This window comes from Mandrillus leucophaeus, unplaced genomic scaffold (genome assembly GCF_000951045.1).
Source record: "Mandrillus leucophaeus isolate KB7577 unplaced genomic scaffold, Mleu.le_1.0 Scaffold851, whole genome shotgun sequence".
Taxonomy (NCBI): domain Eukaryota; kingdom Metazoa; phylum Chordata; class Mammalia; order Primates; family Cercopithecidae; genus Mandrillus; species Mandrillus leucophaeus.
In genome coordinates, this window is record NW_012109264.1 from 1043088 (window position 1) to 1070794 (window position 27707).

At 39.3% G+C, this 27707-nt stretch overlaps 1 protein-coding gene across 1 annotated transcript in view; it reads left to right on the forward strand.

Moving 5' to 3' along the window:
• The window catches only part of ASAP1 (ArfGAP with SH3 domain, ankyrin repeat and PH domain 1), a 204880-nt gene that overhangs the window by 67554 nt on the left and 109619 nt on the right, over positions 1-27707 (forward strand). The window contains exons 6-11 of the mRNA XM_011968634.1: positions 2051-2180; positions 3609-3694; positions 13889-13964; positions 15337-15423; positions 21908-21916; positions 22734-22834. Coding sequence (XP_011824024.1) covers positions 2051-2180; positions 3609-3694; positions 13889-13964; positions 15337-15423; positions 21908-21916; positions 22734-22834 — 489 coding nt within the window. The remainder of the gene's footprint in view (positions 1-2050; positions 2181-3608; positions 3695-13888; positions 13965-15336; positions 15424-21907; positions 21917-22733; positions 22835-27707) is intronic.

The following is a 27707-nucleotide window of genomic DNA, read 5'->3' on the forward strand; positions in this document are numbered from 1 at the left end:
GTGTTTTTTCCCCACTGTTTCTGTTAGCTTTTTTATTTTGGCTGTCATTTTAAATTTCTAACAGCTCTTTTGCTCAATTGGGTTTTTGTTTTTTTTTTCTTTTGCCTTTTTGTAGTTTCTGTTCCTTGTTTCGTAGATGCAATATTTTAGCTGAAGATTTAATGACATTTTTCTTTTATCTGCTCCCTTATTGCCTCTGTTTCCTTCCCAACCCTCCCCCTTTTGTTATTAATACTTTGCTCACCCTCACTTTCATTTTGGGGACTTATAATCTTTGGGTGCATTCATATTTCAGAGCAAGGTACCCAAAGACTAAAAGCTCATATGCATCATTAGAGATCTGCTTTCTGCAAGAAAGCAGAAAGCCTTCTTTGTAGGTTTCGAGTTGTAGGATGTGAAGGCAGCTCTTTTATAGGGGTTTTCCAGATGTCAGTGTCTGAGGTGTGTCTCAGAGCCTTGCAGTTCTTTCAGGCTCCTGTTAGTAATCACATATGGTGGCATTTTGGAAGCTATGTAAGTGAGGGAGACAGAGAACCCTATAGTTTGAGGTGCTCTCCTTCTCTCTTCAGCCTTGCTCTTCCAAATATTTATTGAATTCTGTCATCCTTTTTTGTCTTCAATTCTCTTGTCTTTGGGAGATTATCTGTTCTTATGCCTTTACTCTCATTTTAGTGGCATCACTGGAGGAAGAAGAAATAAAAGACATGTATGTTTAAGTCACCATGGTAAATTGAAAGGCTTATTATTAAATTATGCCTGTCCCTCCATATTTCTTCTCTTCCTACCCACATCAGTGGAGAAAGAGCTGAGATTTATTCTCTTTCTGTTAAAATCCCTGTTATTCCTCTTTGACTGCCACGGTGGCATGATTAAAGAGTTTCTTAAATGTAATAGCATTAGGGTATTAGAGTCAATCCCAACTGGGTTTATAAGTAGATTTTCCATTGGGTTGATTGATGGATTTTCCACTGTGTCTGTGTATAGGTAAGGATGTTGACTTTCTTCAGGGTGGGTTTCCCCTACCACCACAACTTAAGAGTTGAAGGTCAAATCAGTTAGTCTTTGCATTCACAACTAGAAATTACTGGTTGTTTCTGAAATTAGAAGTCTATTTTCAGGTTAATGGATTTTTGGAAAGCAGGCTATAATCATTGGTATTATTACCAGATTATCATCTATCAGAGCAGAGCACTAGCATCAGCTACTATAGGTTTAATGTGGGCCTTTCTTCTTTATCACCTGGTTGCCCCTGGCCACCTCCCCACACACAGAACATTTTCATAGGATTCCAAATTATATATTGGGATTTCTTCTGAATTTTGTACAGCCCAGTGACAAGTGGTTGACTGATTAAAATGTGTTCTTGGAATATGGAAATAGCTCAGGTTTAGAGGAATATTGGAAATTACCTTTGACTAAATTTTGTGCATACCCACAAAGACCCATTATATACTTTAATTATTTGAAATAATTGAAGTCTTGCAAGCTATCGATATTCAAGGAAAGCCTCATGCCTCCAACTTTCTGATTCTTTTTTATTATAAAGTGCTTTACCCAATAGTAGGCAGACTATCAACATTTCTTTGTACCTACCAAAATGTAAGAGAATGTATATGAATCTGTCATGTGTAAGATCAAAGGAAAAATGTAAGGGGTTTCCCATGTGAAAATCCATACAGTGTGTGTGTTCTCTTTGAATGTAGGCTTTTACTTCTGATTGATTCTACCAACTTAAGAATTCTTGCCTCTTAACTTTGGAAACTAATAATCAGTGGCTTTTGTTAACAGAAAGACATGAGTGTGGTTTGTTTTTAGTAGACTTCCTTCTTGAGCAGAAGATACAGAGAGTTCCCATATGCTCCCTCCCCCGACACATGCACAGCCTCCCCCATTATCACTGACCCCCACCAGAGTGGTACAGTTGATACAGCTGATGAACCTACATAGACACATCGTCATCCCAATCCATAGTTTGTATTAGGGTCTGCTGTTGGTGTTGTACATGAGTGTTTTGTTTTGTTTTTAATAATGACATTGGCTTTAATTACAGTACAAAAATTGAGAAAGAGAAAAGAGAACACGCAAAACAACATGGGATGATCCGCACAGAGATAACAGGAGCCGAGATTGCGGAAGAAATGGAGAAGGAAAGGCGCCTCTTTCAGCTTCAAATGTGTGAAGTAAGAATGGACTTTTCCATCATTTGCCTAGAATTATAACAACTGTAATCTTTTCCTGCTAGTCAGCAGTCTTTATGCTTAAAGGCAGACTGTATTTGATTACTAGAGAGGAAACTGTTTCTTAAGGATTCTAATCTCCATTTTTCTCCAAGCGTTTTGGGAACCTGCCATTGCACTGTTGTCTCATATTTTGAGCCTTGGCCCTATGGGGCTGTTTTAAGCCAAAACAGGATTCTTTGGTGAGAACCTTAATGTTGCTTGTGAGTGGTTGTGGGAGGAAAACATTGGTGAGAGGTAACACTGGTGAATATTTTTATTGGTATATGTTTAGAGCATGTTTTTTTAACCATATGTCCAGTTTGAATGAAAACTCAAATGAAGTTGCCGTTAAGAAAGTTGATTTCACGAAAAAATGCAACAGAAAGCATGCTGCCTTAAACTTAGAGCATTGGTTCTCAAACTGAATTCCAATTGAACTTGAACACTTCTTGACCTAAACCAACCTTTTCTGACACTGCTGTTGAGCAAGAGTTTCTTCTGCAGTTTTTAGAAAATATTAAAGTGGAAAATTGTCTCAAATTTTTTTCTTCCCCTAGATGTTTTTCTCCTTTCCTTTTCCTTCCTTCCTCTTTTTTCCCTCCTTCTCTTCCCCCTTTCCCCTTCCCCTTTCCCCTTCCTTCCTTCCTTCCTTCTCTTTCTTCCCTCCTTCTCTTTCCCCTTTCCCCTTCCCCTTTCCCCTTCCTTCCTTCCTTCCTTCCTTCCTTCTCTTTCTCTCTCTCTCTGTCTTTCTCACCTCTCTCTGTCTCTTTCTCTCTCTCTCTTTTCTATTTCATAACCCATTGGCTCCTTGAGTTTGTGTGCTCATGAACCTTTTCACACAATAAAACAAGTAAGCAAGCAGCAAACAGTGTCAATAGAAAATCTTGACCAGTACACAGTACAAGTACGCTACTGTGTTTAGTTACCTGAATAAATTAGTGGGTTATTCTTATTTTTATTCTTTCATTTTTGAGTAGTAAAAATTCTTTCTGATTCACCTCTTTTTCCTAAAATTTCAGTATCCTATGGTATATTCTTTGATGAGAATGCTATTCTACTTACTTTCTGCAAAAAACAATCAATCTTTCAGGTTTTTGACCACATAAACTGTACGTTTGAGATCCACTGCACCAAGGGGAAATAACAGTTCCAGAATGTTTTGCTGTGTTTTATTCCTGCTTGTTGAATAAACTAATCATAAAATAATTTATAAAATGCTAACACTCTAGTCAGTTTGGTTTGTACACTTTGTGACTGTGCGAAATCAGCATTCTCTAAACTGTCTAAAGGACACCAAGCTTGGTAACTTGTGCAGATTCAGGGGTGATGTTCAGCCACCTGAACCCATGGCTGAAGTAATCAACATAAAATCCTGTTTTATTTTCACAGTATCTCATTAAAGTTAATGAAATCAAGACCAAAAAAGGTGTGGATCTGCTGCAGAATCTTATAAAGTATTACCATGCACAGTGCAAGTGAGTAGACTATTGCAAGCCCCCTGTACTTCATTATTTATCTTAATCCTTTTCATATCTTTTCTTCATCTCATAAGTAAATAAAGTGATATAATGACCTTTTTCAGCTAAATGGATAAGAAATAGTGTCTTCCATCTTCAGTGTTTTATACAAATCAGCAGCTCAAATTAGGGCTTAAAAATGCTGTCTTCCTTAGAAGAAGACAAATACTTACAAATACTTCTTCCTATATTTGATCGCCTGTGGAGCTCTTATTACAGATGCATGATCCTCTGCCACTAAAGAGGCATTTCTGATGACCCCCTTCCCTGACTCTCTTACTTGGCATTTTGCCTTTTTTTTTTTTTTTTTTTTTCCTTTGAGACGGAGTCTCACTCTTTGTTGCCAGGCTGGAGTGCAGTGGTGCAGTCTCGGCTCACTCTAATCTCTGCCTCCCGAATTCAAGCAATTCTTCTGCCTCAGCCTCCCCAGTAGCTAGGATGACAGGTGCATGCCACCACACCTAGCTAATTTTTTTTGTGTGTTGTTAGTAAAGATGGAGTCTCACCATGTTGGCCAGAATGGCCTTGATCTCCTGACCTCGTGATCCGCCCACTTTGGCCTATTATTGCACCATTTGCACCATGTATTTCCACCTGGAGTCTTCGGTTTTGTTTTGTTTCATCTAAATTAAATGAATTTAAATAGTTTGGGCATTAAGAATACTTTGCATTTATACATAGATTCCTATATAATTGGTGTTATATTTTGAAAGATACCCGTTGTTCTACACTGGCACCATTTTTGTTTGCCTATATTGCAGGGCTATCTTTTTATTACGTTTGTGATTCTGTGGTGCCACATTTGCTTGTTTACTTATTGGGTTAACTTTCATGGGTTTTCTGGTAGAGTCTGTGTGTGAAAATGTGCCGGTTACACCCACAGACTCTACCAGAAAAGCGAAGTCTGTATTCGTTGATGAAAGTTATACAGAAAATAATGCAAGGACCTTCCAGAAGTGGAATGGACAGCTCCCATAAGCATAATAATGTAAAGGTCATTTGGACTAGATAAAATACTCTCAAAAAAGTTAAATTCTTAATTTCCTTTGATCTTTCTTAGTCTTTTCAATAGTTATATTTAGAGAGATATCTGTATTCATCTAAAACATTTAAGGAGGTCAGCATTAATATTATGGCAAAAGCACAAAGCTTGGGTTAGACAAATTGGATGAGTCCACATTTTGGCTCTGCAGCTAGGTAACTGCATTCTTAATCAGGTACTTCACTAAACCTCAGTATACTCACTTGTCAAGTTGGGTTACAGTTCTGTAGCAACCACCTTAGGGTTTTCATAAGGCTATAAAAAGTAAAAAAGAGAATGTATATGGAGTGCTTAGCCCAGTGCCTGCAGCCTTGTATGTACTGACAGCTGTGATGATTCTAAGTGGCATTTAAAATTATTTATTTATATATTTTATTGTCTAGGATATTTCTCTTGAGGAAAACCTTTTTGATGATCAAATTGTTGTTTACATAAATTTGATGATAACTTTTTTTTCAAAGTACATTCTACCTTACATAAATGTCTTTCAAAAATAAAAATAATATATTGAAGTAGAAACAGTTTTCACCTTCTTAAGATTAAGTTTGTTTACTGAAGACCTGGAATAACTAACTTACTTTTGGCTTTGTAGTGTGGTTGGGCAGTTATGAAATTTTGGCCTGTGTTGTAATGGTCCCTGATTTTAGTATTGGGTGGAATTTTTTATCTTTCATCATACTTAGTTTTCCTGGAAACGTTTAATTCCTTTGAAAGTTTTAAAGAAATAAGTGAATCTCTCAGTCTCCTGATTTCTGCAATACTTTGGCAGCAAAACTGATTTCACCTGACTTTAGACATCTATTTTCAGGTTAAATTCTCTAAGTTTATAAAGAAGAGTTTGGCCTACACAAACAAGAGTTTTTCAAAATAGAAGATGCTTTGTAAAGTATACATCTGTTAGTCTTCACTAGTAATGGTGATTCTAACTTGTATAGCTATTGCGTCCCCGCTTTATTCTCTTTTTCTTTGCTTTTTCCCTTTCCACAAATAGTTATTAGTCTTTTACCAAAGTTCAGGTACTGTGCCCAGTTCTGGGATAGAGATAAAGCAAGGCTTTTTCCCTCAGGAGTTAATTGTCCAGGTGTAGGAAGTAAGTCGGATCCATTATTAATCATCATGGGGCTGGACAGTGACAGGTACCATGGGGCATCAAGAGGAAGAGAGGTGTGGTGGCTGGGTGTAGTGGCTCACACCTGTAATCCCAACACTTTGGGAGGCTGAGGCAGGTGGATTATTAGATTACAGGAGTTCGACACCAGCCTGACCAACATGGCAAAACTCTGTTTCTACTAAAAGTACAAAATTAGCCAGGTGTGGTTGTGCATGCCTATAATCCCAGCTACTTGGGAGGCTGAGGCAGGAAAATCGCTTGAATCCAGGAGGTGGAGATTGCAGTGAGCCGAGATTGCGCTATTGCACTCCAGCCTGGGCAACAAGAGCGAAACTGCGTCTCAAAATTAAAGAAAAAACAGAAGAGAGACACCTGACCAGGAGGACTGAGGAGAAGGTACTAGCACCTTGAAGGAAGTGGTGGGACTTGTCATTGAACTTGGAGGATAGCTAGGATTTTGTTACCAGATTGCAATCTGGTAGAAGAATGTCCCCTAGGTCAGAGAGAGATCATCAGAAGAAAACCCTACACAGTAAAAACCTTGTAGGGAGAGAGATGTTCTAAGACATCAAGTAGTAGAACCATGTTTTAAGGTGATTCAACTAAAAGTTACTCCATGGTTGGAACCCAAGAACTCTTATCACAGCAAGAAGCCAGAGTAGTTTCCTTTATTCTTTTCTACTTCAGTCAGTTCCTCAAAACTCTTAATAGGTATATTGTGTGGACCTGTTAAGCATTCTCTACTTAGGTGTTTTTTTGTTTTGTTTTGTTTTGTTTTGAAGATTTATTCTTCTCCGTACTTACTTCAGTTCCCAAAGTGATTTTCAGTACAAAGTCAGCTGGTACTCAACAGTGAATTTGCCCAGGTAATAATAGTCACGACACTTCAGTGTGGATGAAGCTACAAAAATGGAGAAATAAATAAAAGGAGCAGAAAAGAAGGGCTTTTAACTGTTTCCAACCCATTTCAGCTCACTTACACTAATTACTGCTCAATTTCAGACATGAACATTGTCGGTAACATGCTGCTTTCCAAACAGACATATCCTCCAGTTCACCTGCTCCTTTTACCTCTTCACAAGTGTCATTATGACCTGCAGAGTTAACAGCATTTATAAACATTGCTTTATTATCTGTCATTTTACAGGTAATAAGAATAACAGCTAACATTTACCGAGAGCTTATTTTCTAGGACAAATTATATAGGCCCTGCCTCTAAGTTCTTTACATATGTTTTCTCATTTAATATATCCAACCCTCAAGAAATTGTAGCTCAGAAAGGATCAGTATATTGCTAAAAGTCACGTTAATTCATTTAATAAATGCTTAGTAAAGGTGTCAAAGGAGACAAAGTAAGCACAGGAAACCAAAGAAAAATATAAATTGGACTTTAAAATTAAAAACTTGTTCGTGGAAGTATATTATCAAGAAAGTAAAAGACAACCCACAGAATAGGAGAAAGTATTTACAGAACATTTTTCTGATAAGAGTCTGATATCCAGAATATGTAAAGAACTCAACAATAGTCCAGGTGTGCTGGCTCACACCTATAATCCTAGCACTTTAGGAGGCCAAGGCAGGAGGATCACTTGAGCCCAGGAGTTCAAGACCAGCCTGGGCAACACAGGGAGACCCTGTCTACAAAAATAAATAAAAAATAACCCAGGTATGGTAGCGCACGCCTATATTCCCAGCTACTTGGGAGGCCAAGCTGGGAGGATCGCTTGAGTCCAGGAGATCAAGGCTACAGTGAGCCATAATGACACCACTGCACTCCAGCCTAGGCGACAAAGCAAGACTCTGTATATTAAAAAAAGTATACACACGTACACACACACTCACAAATGGCCAGAAAAACACGTGAAAAGGTGCTCAACATCATTAGTCAACGATAATTACAAATCAAAACCTCAATGAAATAGCACTTCACACCCACTGGGATTGTTGTAATTAAAACAAAAATCTTGGTGTGGATGTGGGAAGATTGCAACCTATGCATTGCCAATAGGAATGTAAATGGTGAACTTCTTTGGAAAACAGTTTTGGAATTTCTCAGAAAGTTAAACATAGAGTTATTTAAATAAAAATGTATACATGAATATTTATAAGAACATTATTTACAATAGACAAAACATGGAAACACCCAAATAGCCATCAGCTGATAAAAGGTTAAACAAAATGTTGTATATCAAAATGGAACATTGTTCAGCCACAATGCTGAATGTGAATGAAGTATTGATACATGTTACATATGGGTGAACATTTAAAACATTAATGCTAAGTGAAAGAAGCCAGACACAAAAGATGGCATATGTTCACTAACCCAGCAGCTCTCTAAACCCCTTCGTTTAGAGGATTTTATAGAGGTTTTATTACATAGGCATGATGATTAAATCATTGACTGTTGGTTGGCCCAATCTCCAGCACCTCTGCCCTCCCCAGAGGTGGGAGGAGGGGTGGGGGCCGAAAGTTCTGAAGCTAGTTGCATGGTTGGTTCTGTAATGAGACTAAAAAGATATTCCATGAATTGTGTATTATAGTGAGGTGACTGGTACAGAGTAAATACTCAGTTACATGTTAGCTGCCAGTACTGTTACTGTTGTTTATTTTCGAAGATCTTGTTATGTTACGGTAATTTGTAGAGAAAGTGGCTAAGAGATAAGTGAGACATCCTTGAGGTAATTTTCCCTTCTCTTTGGAAGATTTATGTGTTAAGTGTAGTGATAGGTAATCAGAACTCACACATGTGCTTCACTTTCCAGCTAATAACACTTTTATCTGTAGTAGCTCATCTGATGCTTCTTGAAACTAGAAAATGTCCACTTTGAAGATGAACATGCTGTTATTCAGACAGGGTGAATAACTGCCCAGGGTTACCATGTGTAGATAGTAAAGTTTAGAGCCAAAATATAAAATATGATACGGTTTTGACTCCTACGCCTTTTTTTTTTTTTTTTTTTTTGGAGACAGAAGTCTTGCCACTCTGCCACCCAGGTGGCAGTACAGTGGCACTATTTCTGCTCACTGCAACCTCCGCCTCCTGGGTTCAAGCAGTCCTCCTGCCTCAGCCTCCCAAGTAACTAGGACTACAGGTGCACGCAGCCACTCAAGCTAATTTTTTATTTTTTTATTTTTTTTTAGTAGAGACAGAGTTTTACCATGTTACCCAGGCTGGTCTCGAACTCCTGAGCTCAGGCAGTCTGCCCACTTCCACCTCCCAAAGTGTTAGGATTACAGGCGTGAGCCACCACCCCGGCCCTTTTTTTTTTTTTTTTTTTTTTTCTTTTTGAGTCAGAGTTTCACTCTGTCACCCAGGCTGGAGTGCAGTGGTACAATCATAGCTCACTGCAGCCTCAACCTCCTGGGTTCAAGTGATCCACCCTACTCGGTCTCCCAAGTAGCTGGGACTACTGGCATGTACCACCACGCCCAGCTAATTTTTGTATTTTTTGTAGAGACAGGGCTTCACCATGTTGCCCAGGCTGGTCTCAAACTCCTGGGCTCAAGCAATCCTGCCTCAGCCTCCCAAAGTGCTGGTATTACAGGCATGAACCACGTGTGCAGTAGCCCTTGCATGTCCACTGAACTAGGACCAGCTAAAACAGAAGAGAGAAAGGAGGAACAGAGAAGCCACTGCCCTCTGTGAAATGTTTTGGCAGGTCGTGGTGGCTCTCTGTCTACCCTGTCCACAGCTGGAACTATGACCCTCAAGGAGAAGAGAATGAAGCTCAGAGGGACAGTGCAGATGACAGCAGGTCACCCTTTGCTTTTTATGGTGTCACTAACACATTGCTAATGACTGCCATGGTTATTTTATTCTTCTCCTACAACTCGTCCTCCTTTCCTGCTCCTATTTCTTACCAAAACTAGAACTTGGCCCTCCCTAAAATGACTTTCTGCAAGGGGCTCGCCTCCGAATTGTTCATCCCAGACAAAATATAGATTCTTTAATTTTGTTTTACCTGAGTAATACATGATATCCTTAAGAAAAAAATTAGAAACTGAAGTTAAGGAAGAATTTTAAAAATCCTGTAATCTCCTCACTTAGATGATTGCTAGATTCATGTATCTGGTTTGTTTTGTTTATAAAAATGGGATTATGCTACAGATTAAAGCAATTATTACATTGATTTTTCTTTGTCTCTGGGTATGTAACAGTCTGAATAATTGAAGCAGAAGGAAAGTAAATTTGTTTGGAGTCTTCAGCCTTGTAGTTGGCAGGAATTTTCATTTTTATCAATGCCATTTCAAACTAAAACAGTTCCATCTTTCTCCCTAAAATTTATAATGAGTTCTTCAGTATTTATTTTGTGCTGTTCAAATATTTGCTTATTCTTTATCAAGAGTGGTGTTGTCCAGTAGAACTTTCTGCTATGGTGGGAATGTTCATATTCTTTACCATCTATATGGTACCCATTGGCCACACGTGGTTACTGAGTGCTTGAAATATGGCTTGTGAGACCTCAGGAACAGAATTTTTCATTTCATTTTTAATAACCGCATGAGACTAGTGGCTACCATATTGGAAAACATAGATCTAGAGCATTCTCATTGAAACTCACTTTAAAAAAAAAAAAATTGGGACGAGATTTAATTAGTGTTGTCTTATTTTTTTAAAAAATGCTTGTTTCAATAGTTTCTGGAGTACAGGAGGCTTTTGGTTACATGGTTAAGTTCTTTAGTGGTGATTTCTGGGATCTTGGTGTACCTGTCACCCAAGCGAAACTCACATTTTTTTAAGCATAATGATTAAATTCTCTTTATGTTGAAAGTGAAAATGAAATACCTTTTCAAAAATATCTACAAAGAATCTGTATCCCTCTGCAAAGGAAACAGTTCCTTATATGATAAAGTTATGCAGCTCCAGGGAAGAGAATGATTTCCTGAACACATGCTAACTGCTCCACCCTTTGCTGGGTGGTTTCACATGTCCTATCTGTATTATTTGCCCATTTACACATGAGCAAACTGAGGCCAAGAGAAGTTAAATGACTTACCAGAACACAGATTCTTGGTCATAATCATCTGACCCCAAAGCCATTGCTTTTTCTGTTGTAAAGAAGTCCTGACAACATCCATCTTAAATTTAAGTGCTCTACCTTCAGAACTTTTCTCCAGAAATTACTTAAGTGCAGTATCAGAGACTGAAACTGATTTTGCTGTGATTAACTTTGTACCCATACTTTTAACTCGTGGGCATATATCCCTTCCTTGATGTAGAAGATGCTGGTTACAGGTTAACACTTATGGATGGCCTGGCCTGCTCTGTGCAGAACATTGCTAACCTCTCTAGGTCTGGCACTTAGGCCTGGGCACACGTGCTCAGCAAAGCCACTGCTTTGACTATCAGGTCTAGAGAATACTGCTTATGGGGTAGCAGCCGAGATGAGTCTTGATAAAAGAGAGTTTAGCAGGCAGGTTGATACGGTTTGAATCCATGTCCCCATCCAGATCTCACCTTCAATTGTAATCTCCGTAATCCCCACATGTCAAGGGCGGGACCAGGTGGAGTTAATTTGAGTCATGGGGGCAGCTTCCCCATGCTGTTCTCTTGATAATGAGTGAGTCTCACAGGATCTGATGGCTTTTTAAGTGTCTGGCATTTCTCCTGCTGGCATTATTCTCTCTCCTGCCGCCCTGTGAAGAGGTGCCTTCTGCCGTGGTTGTAAGTTTCCTGAGGCCTCCCTAGCCATGTGGAACTGTGAGTCAATTAAGCCTCTTTTCTTTATAAATTACCCAGTCTTGGGTATTTCTTCACAGCAACATGAGAATGTACTACTACACAGGTATAGAGGGGAAGGGCATTCCAGGCAGAGGGAATAGCGTATGCAAAGGCTGAAGTGGGGAAGGATGGATAGAAAAAGAACAAGCAACTAGAAATAATGTAGCATGGCTAGACCTTGGAGTTTTTAAGGGAAAATGTTAGGAAATAAAACTGAAAAGTATTCAAGGGTCAGAACATAAACTTAAAATTCTATACTGAGAAGTTTAACTTGCATCGCTATAGGCAGTACCGAAAACCCAAATGCTAGAAAGTAAGGGTTTAGGCCGGATTTTAAAGGTGGCTCACACCTTTAATCTCTGCACTCCGGGAGACCAAGGAGGGCAGATTACTTGAGTCCAGGAGTTCGAGACCAGCCCAAGCAATGTGGCAAAACCTCATCTTTACAAAAATAATAATTAGCCAGGCATGGTGGGGTGCACCTATAGTCCCAACTACTCAGGAGGCTGAGATGGGAGGATCACTTGAGCCCAGGAAGTCGAGGCTTCAGTGAACCGCTGCACTCCAGTGTGGGTGACAGAGTGAGATCCTGCCGAGGGAGGGGGGGAGAGAGAGAGAGAGAGAGAGATGAGGCTTTATATGTATTCATGTGTTTTTCAGTTAAATGGTTAACCAAAAGGCCCTTTTTTCCTCTCATCACTGTTGCTGAAAAACTTTCTAAAGGTAGTATTTTCTTCCTTATTTCAATAAGGTTTTTGTGCCAAAGATGTGAGCCTTAAAAAATGTTGGAACTTGTAGAATTTCAGTAATCACTCTACAGGCCACTTCTAATAGTCTCTATTATTGCCACTGAATATACATATTAAGCTTGAAATATGGCTTTTAAGATACGCCTCAAGCTGGGCGCAGTGACTCACACCTGTAATCCCAGCATTTTGGGAGGCCGAGGTGGGGGGATCACTTGAGGTCAGGAGTTCAAGACCAGCCCGCTCAACTTGGTGAAACCCCGTCTTTACTGAAAATACAAAAATTAGCCTGGTGTGGTGGCGGGTACCTGTAGTCCCACCTACCCGGGAGGCAGAGGTTTCAGTGAACTGAGATCACACCACTGTACTCCAGCCTGGGCAACAAAGTGAGCCTCCATCTCAAAAAAAAAGAGATACGCCTTAAAATGTCTTGATATTGCTTCATTCAGTCTGCTTTGTGGGCCCACTGTGATAGGAGATGAGACAGTCCTCATGCTCAAGGTCCTCATTGTTTGTAGGGAGACTGCAAAACAGATAGTGTTTTGAGAAATAATCTGCTGAGGGGGCATGGTTAGAGAAGCTTCCAATAGGGCAGATAAAATTCTAAACACATTTCCTGAGGTATACTGTGTATTTCTCTAAACTGATGCCAGAGTCTGGGTTCCTGAGTAGAAGTGTACCACCTGAGACAAGAAATCTTCACTTGCTGGTAAAGAGCTTGGATCAGAATCTGGCAGACCTGAATCTGAATTCCACCAGCTCTGCTGTTTACTAGCTGCAACTTGAACAAGTTTTATACATACTCTGTACCTCAGTTTTACAAATGGAGATGAGATTGAAGTGCTTTAATTCGTTAGGGTTGTGTACATGAAATCACTTGTGTAAAGTGTTTAGTGCAGTGCTGGGTATGTGTTGAATGTTCCACAGGTATTAATTCTTGTTATTTTTCAGGTGAAATTATACAACCATGTGTTGTAGGATAAAGCTTTCCAAACCCGTTGGTATTATTGCTTTGAAATCTTGTGTTTCAAATATATGTTGGAACACAGGGATCTTTGAGGAACTGAATGAATTTTGACTTTTCTCCTTCCTTTATCTGTAGTTCCATAATATTTCTCCTTAGAGTGTCCAGATCAACCTCATGATACTCCACTGGTTAATGTGTCTTTCTCTCTCCTTCGAGTTCAAATATAGTTTAACTGGGAGGAACTGTTCTATGTATAGATGCATACGCACATTATGAAATCACTGTTTTGAGACTGCAACTGTAATTTCCAGTGTCCTTGTGATATCTCCTATCGAATGTCAACTGGTAGCCATAATTTGTTTGTTGGTACATCTTTATAAAATACCATAATTAGTTTTATAACTGTCTTGTATAGATAAATCCATAGAGAATGAGTATGTATATATAGATATGTGTATTTTAAGATTTTGCAGGTTATTACAGTTCCTTGTTTTATTTACACATAAGGAGACAAACATTCTTTTTTTATATACTGGTGAAAATCTCTGATTTTTTTAATTGTAGTTTCTTTCAAGATGGCTTGAAAACAGCTGATAAATTGAAACAGTACATTGAAAAACTGGCTGCTGATTTATATAATGTAAGTTCTTTATAAAATACATGCAGTTTAACTTGCTTTCATGGATAAGTATCAGTAATTTTGAAATCTGTATTAGAAAAGTGTTAAAAGCAGAAAAGATTAAATGATATGTCTGTACAGACCCTAGGGCAGATAACCCTTCAGTTTAAGTCAGAGAAGTCATCAATGGTCAAACACTCCAGAGTCCTTCTGGGGCCATAAGAGGATCAGGGAGGGGAGTATGTAGCCATCAGTTCCAGATGGTTCTCCATTTACGATTCAGTTAGCATCACATTTCAGTGTTCCTTGGTCAGCAGTTGCAGAAAGAATGTATGATTGTGGAAGGATAAAAATTGACTCTGAATAGACAGGTTTATAGGGTTTTTTGGGTTTTTGTTTGTTTTTTTGTTTGTTTGTTTTTCAGACAGAGTCTCACTCTGTCACCCAGGCTGGAGTACAGTGTGTGATCTCGGCTCACTGCAATCTCCTCCGCCTTCTGGGCTCAAGCGATTCTCGTGCCTCAGCCTTTTGGTAGAGATAGGGTTTCACTGTGTTGCCCAGACTGGTCTTGAACTCCTGAACTCAAGTGATCCACCTGCCTTGGGGTCCCAAAGTGCTGGAATTACAAGCGTGAGCCACCATGCCTTTCATTTATAAGGGTTTTTGTTTGTTTGTTTTTGCACATTTTATATTACCTCTCTTTTCTTTTTTTAGTGTCTAGGTCTAAATGTATATATTAGAAATGGTAAAGTTGTTGCCTAAAAATCATTTGGTGGTAAATAAAAGCATATATATTATAAGTATGAGTAGATATCCTCAAATAAAGTTTTAGAATTACAAATAATGCCTTTTATATAACTTTAAAAATACATGGCTCTGTATTTTTTTCTGATTTTCTTTTAGTAGTTAACATGGTTCAGGTTACAGTTAAGTCCCAAGTGGTTAAAAAAGCAGCACCGATCCCTTGTGCCCATGTCATGCTGTGTAAACTTTGATGTATGCATTGGCCCATTAGACTTCTGCTCATTCTTAGGATTCTCTCCTGGACCATTTAATCACATCAAGGTATTTTCATTACCACCCTTTGAAAAACCAGAAGCAAATAATCTCAATGATATTTCTTAAGCTGTTTAGAATAGTACTTCAGAGTTAATTGTCTAGCTTAGATACGTTATTTAATAAGAATGCATGTTATGTTATTCACTAATTTCAAAACCCACTGGTACTTTTATAAGATAAGAAATCTCATATTAAAAATGAGACAGTGTAAAGGACTTTTAGTAAGAAAACCAACTATATAATAGAATTGTTTGATGAGTGGTATTTTTGTATAAATTAAACTCTGCCTATAAAAGTGTAAATGATAAGTAATAGAAGTAATTTTTTTTCATAGATAAAACAGACCCAGGATGAAGAAAAGAAACAGCTAACTGCACTCCGAGACTTAATAAAATCCTCTCTTCAACTTGATCAGAAAGAAGTAAGTGGTTTACATGTTTACAACAGGGCTAACAGTGTAAGGTAAGGCTGCTTGTAATACCCTTTGTGTTTCCTGATCTGCAAGACAGGCACAGTGATATATAATATACAAGTATGTAAGCCCCATGTAGGAACTCTATTTTAGTTCCTTTTCCTTCCTTGTAGGAAAGATGTTCTGGGTGTCCAATTCCATGACTCTGGATTTTTTTTTTTCTTTTTTCTTTACTTTTTTGAGACAGAATCTCATGCTGTCATCCAGGCTAGAGTGCAGGGGGCACAATTATGGCTCACTGCAGCCTCGACCTCAAGCATTCCTTCTACCTCAGCCTCCCGGGTAGCTGGGACTACAGGCACATGCCACCACACCTGGATAATTTTTGTATTTTTTGTAGAGATGGAGTTTGACCATGTTACCTTGGCTGGTCTTGAACTGCTGTACTCAAGCAATTCTCCCACCTCAGCCTCCCAAAATTTTGGAATTACAGACATGAACCACTGTGTCCAGCCCCATGACTATAGATTTTCAATCCTAGTTTTGAAGACATGCACTTTGGGAGTGTATGCCGAAACATAGTTAGTACATTCTACAACTGTCCTCTTTAGACCACTTCTGTCTTTCTGGGCAGCCAAAACAGGCATGCCTCATTTGCCAGGGAAATATTTTGATGCAGAAACCTATAGAAGCTTTGCCCCTCAATTAGGAAATTTGAGGTGAGATGGTCCTTGGATATTGAAAGAGTATAGAATGCATGGTAGAGGCTGGATGATTGCAGTACAGATCCTTAATTATAAATATCATTTGTTCAAACATTTCACTAACACCTACTGTGTTCCAGGCACAGTTCTAGGTACCAAGCTTTAGTCCCTTCCATCCAGGAGCTCATTATCTAGCCAGCTGTATGAACAATCCATCATGCCTAAAGAGATATATTGGAAGGTGACTGCAGCCAAAGACAGAAAGCTAAAAGACCCAGAGATGGAAAACTCACCAGCATATTCAAGGGGCTGCAGACATTTTGGGGCAGGGTGGGTGGAGGAGTCAGAAATACAGTTTCTGAGGTAAAAACTCAGACCTGACTATGGAGGACCTTGGGTGTTGCACTAAGGGACATAGACTTCATGATAAGGACAAATTAAATAGTAAGCACCATTTGTTTTCTGGGAGAAATTAAAAACGTGCCTGTTTTTGTTATGAAATTATTACGGGTTAAATTTAAGAGCAGTGGCTCACTCCTGTAATCCAAATCCACCTTGGAGGCCAAGGTGGGAGGATCACTTGAACCCAGGAGTTTGAGACCAGCCTAGGCAACAAAGTAAGACCCTGTCTCTACAAAAAATTTTGAAAAATTAGCCACGCATGGTGGCATGTGCCTGTAGTCCCAGCTACTAGGGAAGCTGAGGTGGAAGAATCCCTTGAGTCCAGGAAGTGGAGGCTGCAGTAAGCTGTATTTGTGTCACTGCACTCCAGCCTGGGCAATGGAGCAAGACCCTGCCTCAAACAAACAAACAAACAAAAATTAAGAGCAATATTTAATAGTAATAACATGAAATATAACATTTTTATAGTTAGTTTTTAAATACTATCGCACAACAATAGCAAGTTCACTTATTTTAATTTCTAAAATTTCTGAAAGGGGTTTATGAGTCTAAAATAAAGCAACTCCCATAAAACCTGGGAAGCCCTGCACTAGTGACACTAATCTTTTAAAGCAACCCTGAAGGTTTTCTTTATTGAGTGAATATAAGCCTCTGTTTTTCTGGTTCTCCAAATTCAGTTTTTGTAGATGCATTGGGGATTGGTCAAGTGAGAGAAATCTATAGCACTGTAACACTAGGCATCTGCTAACCTGTGCAGTAGGCAGAGTGGCCAGGAACATCTGTGTACGCTAAGGCAATTTCTGCATCCATGTCATTCAGAGTCTCAGGCAGTGACTGCACCTGTGGTTTGAGGCCTCTGACTATGATTTACGAGAACTTCCAAGTATTAGACCCCCAGTAGACTTCAGACTGAAACACAGATATGCCATGCTGTTTGAAGGTGCTTATTACTGACAAATAAATCTTAGGAGAAACGTGGTCTCTTTGAATGATTTTTCAGTGTAAGAGCATTAAAAAGACCCAGGTAGAAGGGAGTACGGGGTGGTAGATTTCAGTCTTGGGAGAAAATTGTGAGGTTTTTTTGGGGTTTTTTTTGTTTATTGTTGTTTTACTTACTGGTATGTACTTAACCACTCCCTACCTTTGTTTTGTCACACAGTATTAACTTTCCTACATATGGAAGCTTTCTTGAAAAATAAAGAGGAGGACTATTAACAACCCGTTTTTGTTTTGCATGGAGACATAAGTATTCTGCTCATGCTAGCTAAAGAACGAAGTTCCATATAAGCCAAAGGAATGTGTACATGATGAAATGCACATGATTTGATTTAATCCCACCCCAGATTAATAAATGATGAGTTTTCATTAGTACTTTGTCCACAGAGTTTTACAAGTAATAAATTGATCTTTCACAACATGCCTATTCCTTTCTCATGCTGTTTATCATCACTCATTGCAGAATATGTTTAGAAGGTAATGATTTTTCATGACTGAGATTAAATGTGAGAGGCGACCATCCACAGAGAAGTTCTGACCATGGTACTATTTGAAAAGAATGTCAAGTAATCTTAAAGATTAACTGAGGAATCAAAAGCACCCAACAAATCATTTAGCCTACTCACCCCCACCAGGTTCTAACTTGGCTCCGTTAAAGGAAGTTCCAAGAATTTTAGTTGTAAATAGGATCCCCGAAATTTTGGTAAACTCATTTTATTTTCTATTCTTAAGTTTTTGTTGTCTTAGCAATAAATGTTCTATGAAATTATATTAAGTTTTTATAATAGCTTAATCTACAAAAGAACTATTTGCTACATAACTGTTTTTAGAGTTGAAAGTAGGTTTTTGTTTTGGGTTTTTTTGGAGACGAAGTCTCTGTCACCCAGACTGGAGTGCAGAAGTGCAAATCTCACTCACTGCAGCCTCTGCTTCCCAGGTTCAAGTGATTCTCGTGCCTCAGCTTCCCAAGTAGCTGGGACTATAGGCATGCACCACCGTGCCTGGCTAATTTTTACATTTTTAGCAGAGACGGGTTTTCACCATGTTGGCCTGGCTGGTCTCAAACGCCTCAAGTGACCTCAAGTGATCTGCCCACTTCAGCCTCCCAAAGTGCTGTGATTACAGGCATGAGCTACTGCGCCTGGCCTGAAAGTATTTTAAATGGTGATAAGTCATATTTAGGATATACAGAATTACTCCAAAAATTAAACCTTTTTTGTTTGAGTTCACTTATGGACTCTCTCAAAACCCCATCACATTATGGTTTGCAAGTTTGACAGATTCTGTGTTTCTGTTTTACTCATGTCACAGTATCTGTCATGTAGCCTGGTACCGGAAAACTATTCAAATACTTAGAAAAATGAAACAGAAGGAATCTTTTGCCCACTCCATTCGTACCTTGCATTAGAAATTTTAGGCTTCTGTAGTAGAGGTTTAGTTTTAAATTGGATACCAGAAACATTTATAGCCCCATTAAATCAATGAATGTGTAATTGCTTGTACTTTTAAAAGATTTGAGACTCTACCTCTTAATAATACATTTTATACGTTAATAAGGTTTTCAAATAAGAAAGTGATTTGTCTATACTGCTAATAGAGAATAGGAAATTAAAAAGATTTTAAGTTCATTGTTTATGTTTTATATTTTTGCCCAGATGAGTTTTTCTTTTTCCTGAATACATAATTTCTGTTACGCTATCAAAGGATTCAGAACCTATTTCATTCCTTCAATTTGTGTCAGTTTTTAAATTGTTATTAATGTTAATAAATCTCCAGTATCTACTTTCTCAGAAAAGAAAATCCTCTTTTCATTTGTCTAGAGTGCCCTGCTTAGCAAGCTGAATGGCCATCATTTCTCAAAGTGCACAAGTAATAATCGGTGTGACTTTATTAAACCATGAAACTCATTCATAGTTAATTTAGGATTGTTGATACTAAACTTCTGAAACATACTGCTTCCTTCCTGCTTAGTTTAATGAGGTCAAAGCCTGGAGTTTAGCCACTTTATTCATCTTTAAAAGCATATTAGTTTGATGTAAAGCAAGGCCCATTCAATCTAAGAGTTTGTTATTCAGAATTTAAGGTTTACTTAAGCTAGTAATAAATATGTAAGGAATGTCTTAATGGTAAATTTACAGAATATAATCGTTTTTATAAGTTGTTAGCATCTGAATCCTTGTATAAAAGAAGTATTTTTATTTTTTAAACTTAGTGTTTTATTTTAAAGGTTAGCAAAGGTTAAGATTAGAGATACATAGTTGCTTATTTATGATTGCGTACCTAGTAGTGAGACATCCATTTTTGTTTTTGTTTTTTTGTTTCCTGCCACATGTGGGAGCCATTCTCTGATGGAGGAAAGGCGTGAAAGGCTTGAGAGAGATCTCTTTGTCACAGGCCTTTGCCAGCTCCAATATAATACATGTGACAGTGTTAGGCCCATTTGAAAACTTAACAAATGTGCCAAAAAGAAAACTACCATGAGAGATACATAGTTTTAAAGCTTTCGGACAGACCTAGGAATTACATGGGCAGATGAAGAGAAGTCTAGTTCCGTAACAAGGGTTCCAAGGAAGGTGGTTGTGAGTGAACACCAGTATACAGGGAGATTTTAGATTTTGTTTTTAATGTTTCTAGGAGATACAGATAGGGCAGAGATCCCTGACTCCAAATTCATAATTGAGTAATTTTCATGTGATTTTGTTGGATTAAAGCAGAAAGCCCTGTGGATTTCTTTAATCCCTGCCTCTTGTTTTGTCCCATGCCTCAGTTCCCTGCAACCCGATCCACTTTTCTTCATTAGCATTATGAACACACTGCTGCCTCTCTTAAAAAAGAAAAAAAAATCCTATTACTACTGTTGTTACTGAGGACTGTTGCTGGAGGTATTGGTAGGGGAGGGCTTCTCTTCTTGCTTGTCTGATATTTAGTACAGTCCCTCAGTCCTACCTCCATTTAGAAAGTGTGAGAATATCTTTTAGGGAGGACTTTGTGAACCACATTACTATGGAATGCAAGACTATAGGCCCTGATTAAAAGTGAACATTTAGGTCAGGCATGGTGCTCACACCTGTAATCCCAGCACCCTGGAAGGCCAAAGCAGGAGAATTGCTTTTGTCCAGGAGTTCAAGACCAGCCTGGGCAACATAGTGAAACGCCATCCCTACAAAAAAGCAAAAATTAGCCCGACAAGGTAGCACACACCTGTAGTCCCAGCTACTGAGAAGGCTGAGGTGAGAGAGTCATTTTAGTTTGGAAGGTTGAGGCTGCAGTGAGCTGTGATCACACTATTGCGTTCAGCCTGGGCAACAAAGCAAGACCCTGTCTCGAAAATATACATATATATTTTTAAAAAGGAAATATTTAGGGAGAATTTTGCAAGAAAATCCTAGATTCAGGTCCATGTCCCATCTCTCCCAAATGATTAATCTTGTGCAATTAAAGGTTTCATATGGAAGGAATCTGGCCCGTTATAAATAGAGAAATTATTCGTATAGAACATAACTCAAGTTTGTAATAACCTCTTTAATGTGAGCCAGCTTGCCTGGTTAAGTGTACAGTAAGCTCCCAGTAACCTACACAAGAGAGCAGGACAGTGATATGGTGAGACTGTGAGCATCCATGTCAAAGCCAGGGCTTATGTTGTATACTCAGGATCCTTAATACCTGGCTTTTAGGAGGTATTCAGGACATGCTTTTGAACACAGAATCTATCATGTATAGAATAGCCTTACGAAGGTACATTGTCCTAGAGATTTTCCTTTGACTATTACTTACGTTAATTTTGCATCACTGAACATACATTACTTGGTCCAAAAAGATCCTGAGTGTCAGAAAGAAGCCATCCTGGCCCTAAAGGTATTTTGTACACAAGTCAGTAAATAGCCAGTGGTTGGTTCAGCTTACCTCGACACTATCACATTTCAGGTGTTGTTTATGAACTGGATATATTTAAGTTCTTTTCCCTTGGGGAAAAAATAAAAAAATTTAAAAGTCCTGCTGCAATTTTTGGCTGTTACTAGATTTTCTGAATAATTCATTTTGGGTTTCACTGAAGTATTGATTGTCTATACATACGCATTTGAGGTTTGTCATCCATTTTATCTTGGTAAAATATGTGTGTGCCTGATGTTCGTCTGTTTAGCCATGTTTCTGTTCTCACGCCATATGACCTGAAATAAAACCTGATAAATACAGACTTTTGATTGTCCTATCACCCAAAGTTTATCCTGAATCTAGAGGTGTATGTGTTTTCTGGTATTATCTTTACAGTGATGTTTTCTGTGTACATTATATAAAATGCTTAAATTATGGATAACATTTTCAATGAAATTAACTATATTTTCAAATGCTCTGCCTTTTTTCTCTGTTGCTTTTGCCCTTCCTGATCGAAGTCTAGGAGAGTAAGTCCATACTTTTTATGAGAATATATTGTCCTACTTGTATGTCTAAAGACCATGTTCTCATTCCGCAGTTCAACGTTGTTGATTTTATTTCTTACATTTTCAAAATGTAATGGCTGTTTCTAGTCATGTAGTCTTTAGAAACTATGGTTAAGTATCAGTGAAGTGCTAATAATAAATCAACCTTTTTTGCATCTGTGTTGTTGGTTTGGCCCTTGTCACCCTCCACGACATCATACACTTTCACTGCTGTAGAATTGTCTTAATTTTAAAAATGTGGTTATAGGTATATTTTACAGAGCACTAATTACAAAACAAGAAACATAATAATTGTTAAAACCTCACTTAGAAGTTTCCCCTTTTATTTGGGGGTATTTTGGCAGAATGTGTAAAGGGAGAAAGGTATAGCCTAAGGGAAGAACATGTTTGGGTTGCATGGACTTTATTTTGTGGTCCACTTCACTTTTTCGAGTCCCTTCTGTGTTTGCCTCTGCTGCTAGTGTAAACTGGATTCAGTCTTACAGTAGTCTGTCTACCAGTGCATTGTCTTGTTTGAAGTCAGTTCAGAGTAGAGCTGGGTTTTGAACTAGAAATCAGAGACCCAGACCCCAGCTCTGCCTCGGACTTGCTTTGTGACTCTAGCAAGTGCTTAGCTGCCCTGTTTCCTCCTCTAAAATAAAGGCAAGGACCTGGCAGCTCTTAAAGTTCCATAATTCCCTTAGACCCAGACCAGTGCCAAAGACCCAGTGGCAGAAGAGAGTCAAAGATGTGAGAATTGTCTCCAGTTTTTGTTTAATCTGTGGTTTTTCTTTCCTAGGATTCTCAGAGCCGGCAAGGAGGATACAGCATGCATCAGCTCCAGGGCAATAAGGAATATGGCAGTGAAAAGAAGGGGTACCTACTAAAGAAAAGTGATGGGTATGTATGAGCCCGGCCCAGTGTCTCAGTGTGTGATTAACCTAGAAAAGGTTTCCAGCCTCTCATATAGGGAAACACACTTACTTAACATTTTGTAATACACTAGCTGCGGACCTTTAGCACACTGGTGTTCTTCAAGTAAGTCTGAGATTTAACCAACTCTCTTTAGAAGAAACAGTAATTGCTCTGTGGCCCCTAAATGGCACTTCTGACTTGTAACGAGCAGTTATAGGAAGGCAGCTACTGAGTAGCACATGCAGCAGGCGAGTGCTGACCTCATACCCACCCATCTCTCCGCTGTTTTTGTTTTGTTTTGTTTTTTGTTTTTTGGTTTTTTTTTGAAACGGAGTCTCGCTCTGTTGCCCAGGCGGGAGTGCAGTGGCACAATCTCGGCTCACTGAAAGCTTCGCCTCCCGGGTTCACACCATTCTCCTGCCTCAGCCTCCCGCGTAGCTGGGACTACAGGCGCCCGCCACCGCGCCCGGCTAATTTTTTGTAGTTTTACTAGAGACAGGGTTTCACCATGTTAGCCAGGATAGTCTCAATCTCCTGACCTCGTGATCCACCCACCTCAGCCTCCCAAAGTGCTGGGATTACAGGCGTGAGCCATCACGCCTGGCCCCTCTCCGCTTTTATTCACTACAGTTTTCTCTGCCTGGTTGCCCACCAGGCCACCCAACCTTGGGTGTCACCCTTGAGTCCTCTTTTGCCTCTTATATTATAGCCAATCTGGCAAAAGCCATTCTGTTTTTAACTGTGAAAGTAATATACTCTTGATATCCCCGCAGCCCCTGCTCTAGGGTGAGCTGCTGCTGCCATCTCTCTTGGAGCATTCAGCAGCCTCCTAACTGGTCTCTTTGTATCACTCATTCTTCTTTTTCTGCAGTTCACCTTCATACAACAGTTAGAGTAGTCTTTTAAAAATCATAAAGTACATGATGTCATTCGCCTGCATAAAATACTCCAGTGGCTTCCCTTTACATATAGCATCTCAACCCTTCCTTCCTGTCCCGCCTCATCTTGTTCCATTTTCTCCCCGATCCTGCCACATGAGGCTTCTTTTCTGTTGCTTAAACAAATGATTCTGCTTCATAATAAGTGCCTAAGTAGAATCTTCATTATTCCCTTTAATAGTTGTCTTTTTGGAGGGAGGGGACAGGGGACAGGATCTTGCTGTCTTCCAAGCTGGAGTACAGTGGCACTATCACAGCTCACTGCAGCCTCCCAACTCCTGGGCACAAGTGATTATACCACCTCAGCCTCCTGAGTAGCTGGGACTACAGGCACATGCCACCATGCTTGGCTGATTTTTTTTTTTTTTAATGTAGACAGGGTGCCCCTTTGTTGCCCAGGCTGGTGTTGGAACTCCTGGCCTCAAGAAATTCTCCCACCTTGGTCCCCCAAAGTGTTGAGATTACAGGCATGACTCACTGTGCCTGGCCTGTTGTCATTGTTTTTTTAAAAGAAAGCTCCTGTTTTCTGATTACTTGTGGATATGTACTCCTTGGTTTAATCTGAGACATGTACATTTTTTATTGTAATTTTTTGTTAAAATTATAAATATTTCTCTTCTGAATTTCTGGGGTCATTGACTGTTTTGCTTATTATTCATGCATTCAACAGAGATATTTTGAGTCCTACTGTATGTCTAGGACTCACTCTTCTAGGCCCTACAAAGATGGAGCATACAACATTGAGCAAAAGAAAATCTGGTCCTGATAGAGCTGACATTCTAAGGAAGAAAAGAGACAAAAAATACTCAATATATGGTAGATCAGATGGTAATTAGTGCTATGGAGAAAGATCAAGCAAGAAATGCAGGTGGTGTGAGGGATGGCAGTGGTTCTTGCTGTCATACAGGTGGTTAGGGAAAACTTTATTGAGTTGATGTTTGAGCAAAGGAAGTGAGAGAAATCTACACAGATACTTGGGAGAAGATGGAGAGTCAGGAGCATGCATCTCATGGTGACAAATACCTGAGAGTTCAGTGTAGCTAGAGTAGTGAGCAAGCCAGGAGGTCATAGGAGTTAAGATCAGAGGGACAGGGAACCACTCCGTGAGATGAGGAATCATTAGAGGGTTTTGAGCAGAAGAGTGACATAATCCGACATGTTTTGGAAGGTTCTCTCTGACCACCAAGCGAGGCACAGTCATGGAGGGTGAAAGCACACAAACAAGGAGACCAGTTAGAGAGAGGGCTGCCTCAGAAACCTAGATGGGAGCTGATGGTGAGGCCAGGGGAACTGCAGAAGAGAGGGTAAGAAGTGGTCAATTGTGGATAATGGAGGTAGGGCCAACAGGACTCGCTGATATGGGGTGCAGAGAAAGAAAAGCATCCCTAGTACAGCATCTGGCTCATTGTAGAATCAGTTAGCTTAATCCTGCTGTGAAAGTAAAAGGAGAAAAGAAATACCAACTAACAATTCACAGCTTAAAACTGGGCTCTAGAATAGTGACCAAATGCTAGTCCAAACTGCATGAGATCAAGTGTACATAAATTGTAAATTCCATAGTTTATCTTGCTGAAAAGCCTCAGGCTCAGCTCCTTGTCCTTCCCTGACCATCTGTGGTATAGACATCTCTTGGAAATGTGGTGACCTGTTGTTCTATCATCAAACGGAAAGTTAATATTGTGTTCCGTTACGAGCAACAGTATACTATTACATATCTACTGAAGCGAAAGTATAAAAGTCATTTTTTAACACTGCTCAACCGAAATCACAATGTCCTTCTTGAAATTAGAATTGCCTAATTTTAAGTGAAGCGGTTACAATCTGTATATCCAAGGAAGATCAACAGTCTTTTCATAAGTGTTGTGTAGTTCAAACCCTAAAGTGTTCAAGTAAATTATCATCTTGAGAGCCCCTGTGTATGCCAGCCACATGCCCAAGTACCTGCTCACTAATCTCATTTAACACCTTTTACAGAGAGATTAAATAATTTGACTGAGATCAAACAGACAGTAGGTATGAACACCCAAATTTGAACTGGGTCTTCTGACTTAATGCCAGGGTTATCTCCCCTTTGTTTTTCAAAGGGACCACAGCTGCTGTTGATCATTCCAAGGATATGCAAGACATTAACGGGCACAAATTCACCCCCTTGACTTTTGGTGTCTTCCTTCATGTACTCATTCCACACACATATATGAAATACTGTGGCGTATGAGGCAGCCTGCTAGAGGTGAAACATAAATGAGATATGGTCCTCACCCTCACTTTGACTGCAGTCTGTTGGAAAGAGATACAGACAGAGCTGCTGGATCATAGAGTTGGAAAGGAGGTTGGAAGTCAGGTGGTTCCACCTCCTAATAATTGCACAGATAGCAAAGATGAGCACTAATAACCGGGAGTTGCTTGTGAGTTCTGTGGAAGAGTAAAAAATTGAAATGCTTATACATGAAAACAGACTCATTTGCAAACAATGACCACTGATATGTTCTGTGATTTTTCTCTGAAGTATTATTTGCATTAGTAATTTTTGACCCTAGCTTTGGAATGCTCTTTATTACTTAAAGGATTATTACACAATTTGAAAAACAATTTAAAATTTTAAAAAATAATTTTTAAAAACTGTATGGACCAGAGGCAATTATTGAGAGGCAAAGGAGCAATTGCTTTATTATATTTTCTCATTATATATACGAAGGTGGGTGTTATTGTCTTCGTAATACAGAAAAGGAAAGTGAGTCTCCAAGAAGTCAAATAACATGGGCAAAGTCACATAGCTAGAGATCGTGCTGAGATCAAAGCTCAAGTGATCTGGCATCAAAGTTGGAACTGTTTATACGAGACCATTTTCTAGTAGAATTTTCTTTTCTGGAATTGTAAGATTCTAGCATGGCGTAATCAGTAATTGTGTGTGGCACTGTCTGTGAGCACCAGATGGCATGAGTTCTTGGTATGTCCATTCAGGAGCTATGCAGACTGGAGCATTTGTAAAGCTTTCATTACAGAGCAGGGGAGATCACAGTAATTCAGTCTAGTCCATGGAGGTCTTGGGAATAGAAGCTATCAAAATGTTCACAAAGATCAGGTGCTGGCTGGGTGCGGTGGCTCATGCCTATAATCACAACGCTTTAGGAAGCCGAGACAGGCGGATCACTTGAGCCCACCAGCCTGGGCGACATGGCAAAACCCTGTCTCTACAAAATTTAGCCAGGCGTAGTGCACATGCCTATAGACCCAGCGACTCAGGAGGCCAAGGTGGGAGGATCGCTTGAGCCTAGGAGGTCAAGGCTACAGTGAGCCATGATCACACCACTGCACTCTAGCCCGGGTTACAAAGTGACACCCTGTCTCTCACGCACAAAAAAGGATCAGGCAATACTGCTCTCAGCTGTGCCAGGAGATATCTCAAGATTGTTCCCTTTCCTCTGGCAATCTGAAAGTTCCTCAGTCACAATCTCTGTCAACCCAGAATAATGCTTCTGTGTTACTTTCCTTGGCTTTATTAGCAGCACAAGAGAAGGGTTTGTGTGTGTGTGTGTGTGTGTGTGTGTGTGTATTGTGCTTCCATAATATACATGTGTAAGTAAAACTAACGAGTAAAAACTTAATAAAATGAATAAACTGAGGCTTTAAACTATTCCTGAAGGTTGAATAGTTTGATTGTTGAATTGAGTGGTATTTAGGATGACACTGGTTTTGGCTTAAGTGTGTACAAGGATGCCTCACCTATGTTAGCAGGCTCTTGTGAGAGTAAGATGGATGCAAAACTCCTTGCAGAGAGTTAGTCACGTTAACCAAATGTGGCTCTGATTACTTGAGAGATGCTGCCTCTAATCAGACATTTCCTTGGTCAGTACTTCTAGAAGAAAGTATGTGATTTAGCTCTAATTTGAGGATGGTTTATCAATTAGTAGTTAAATTAC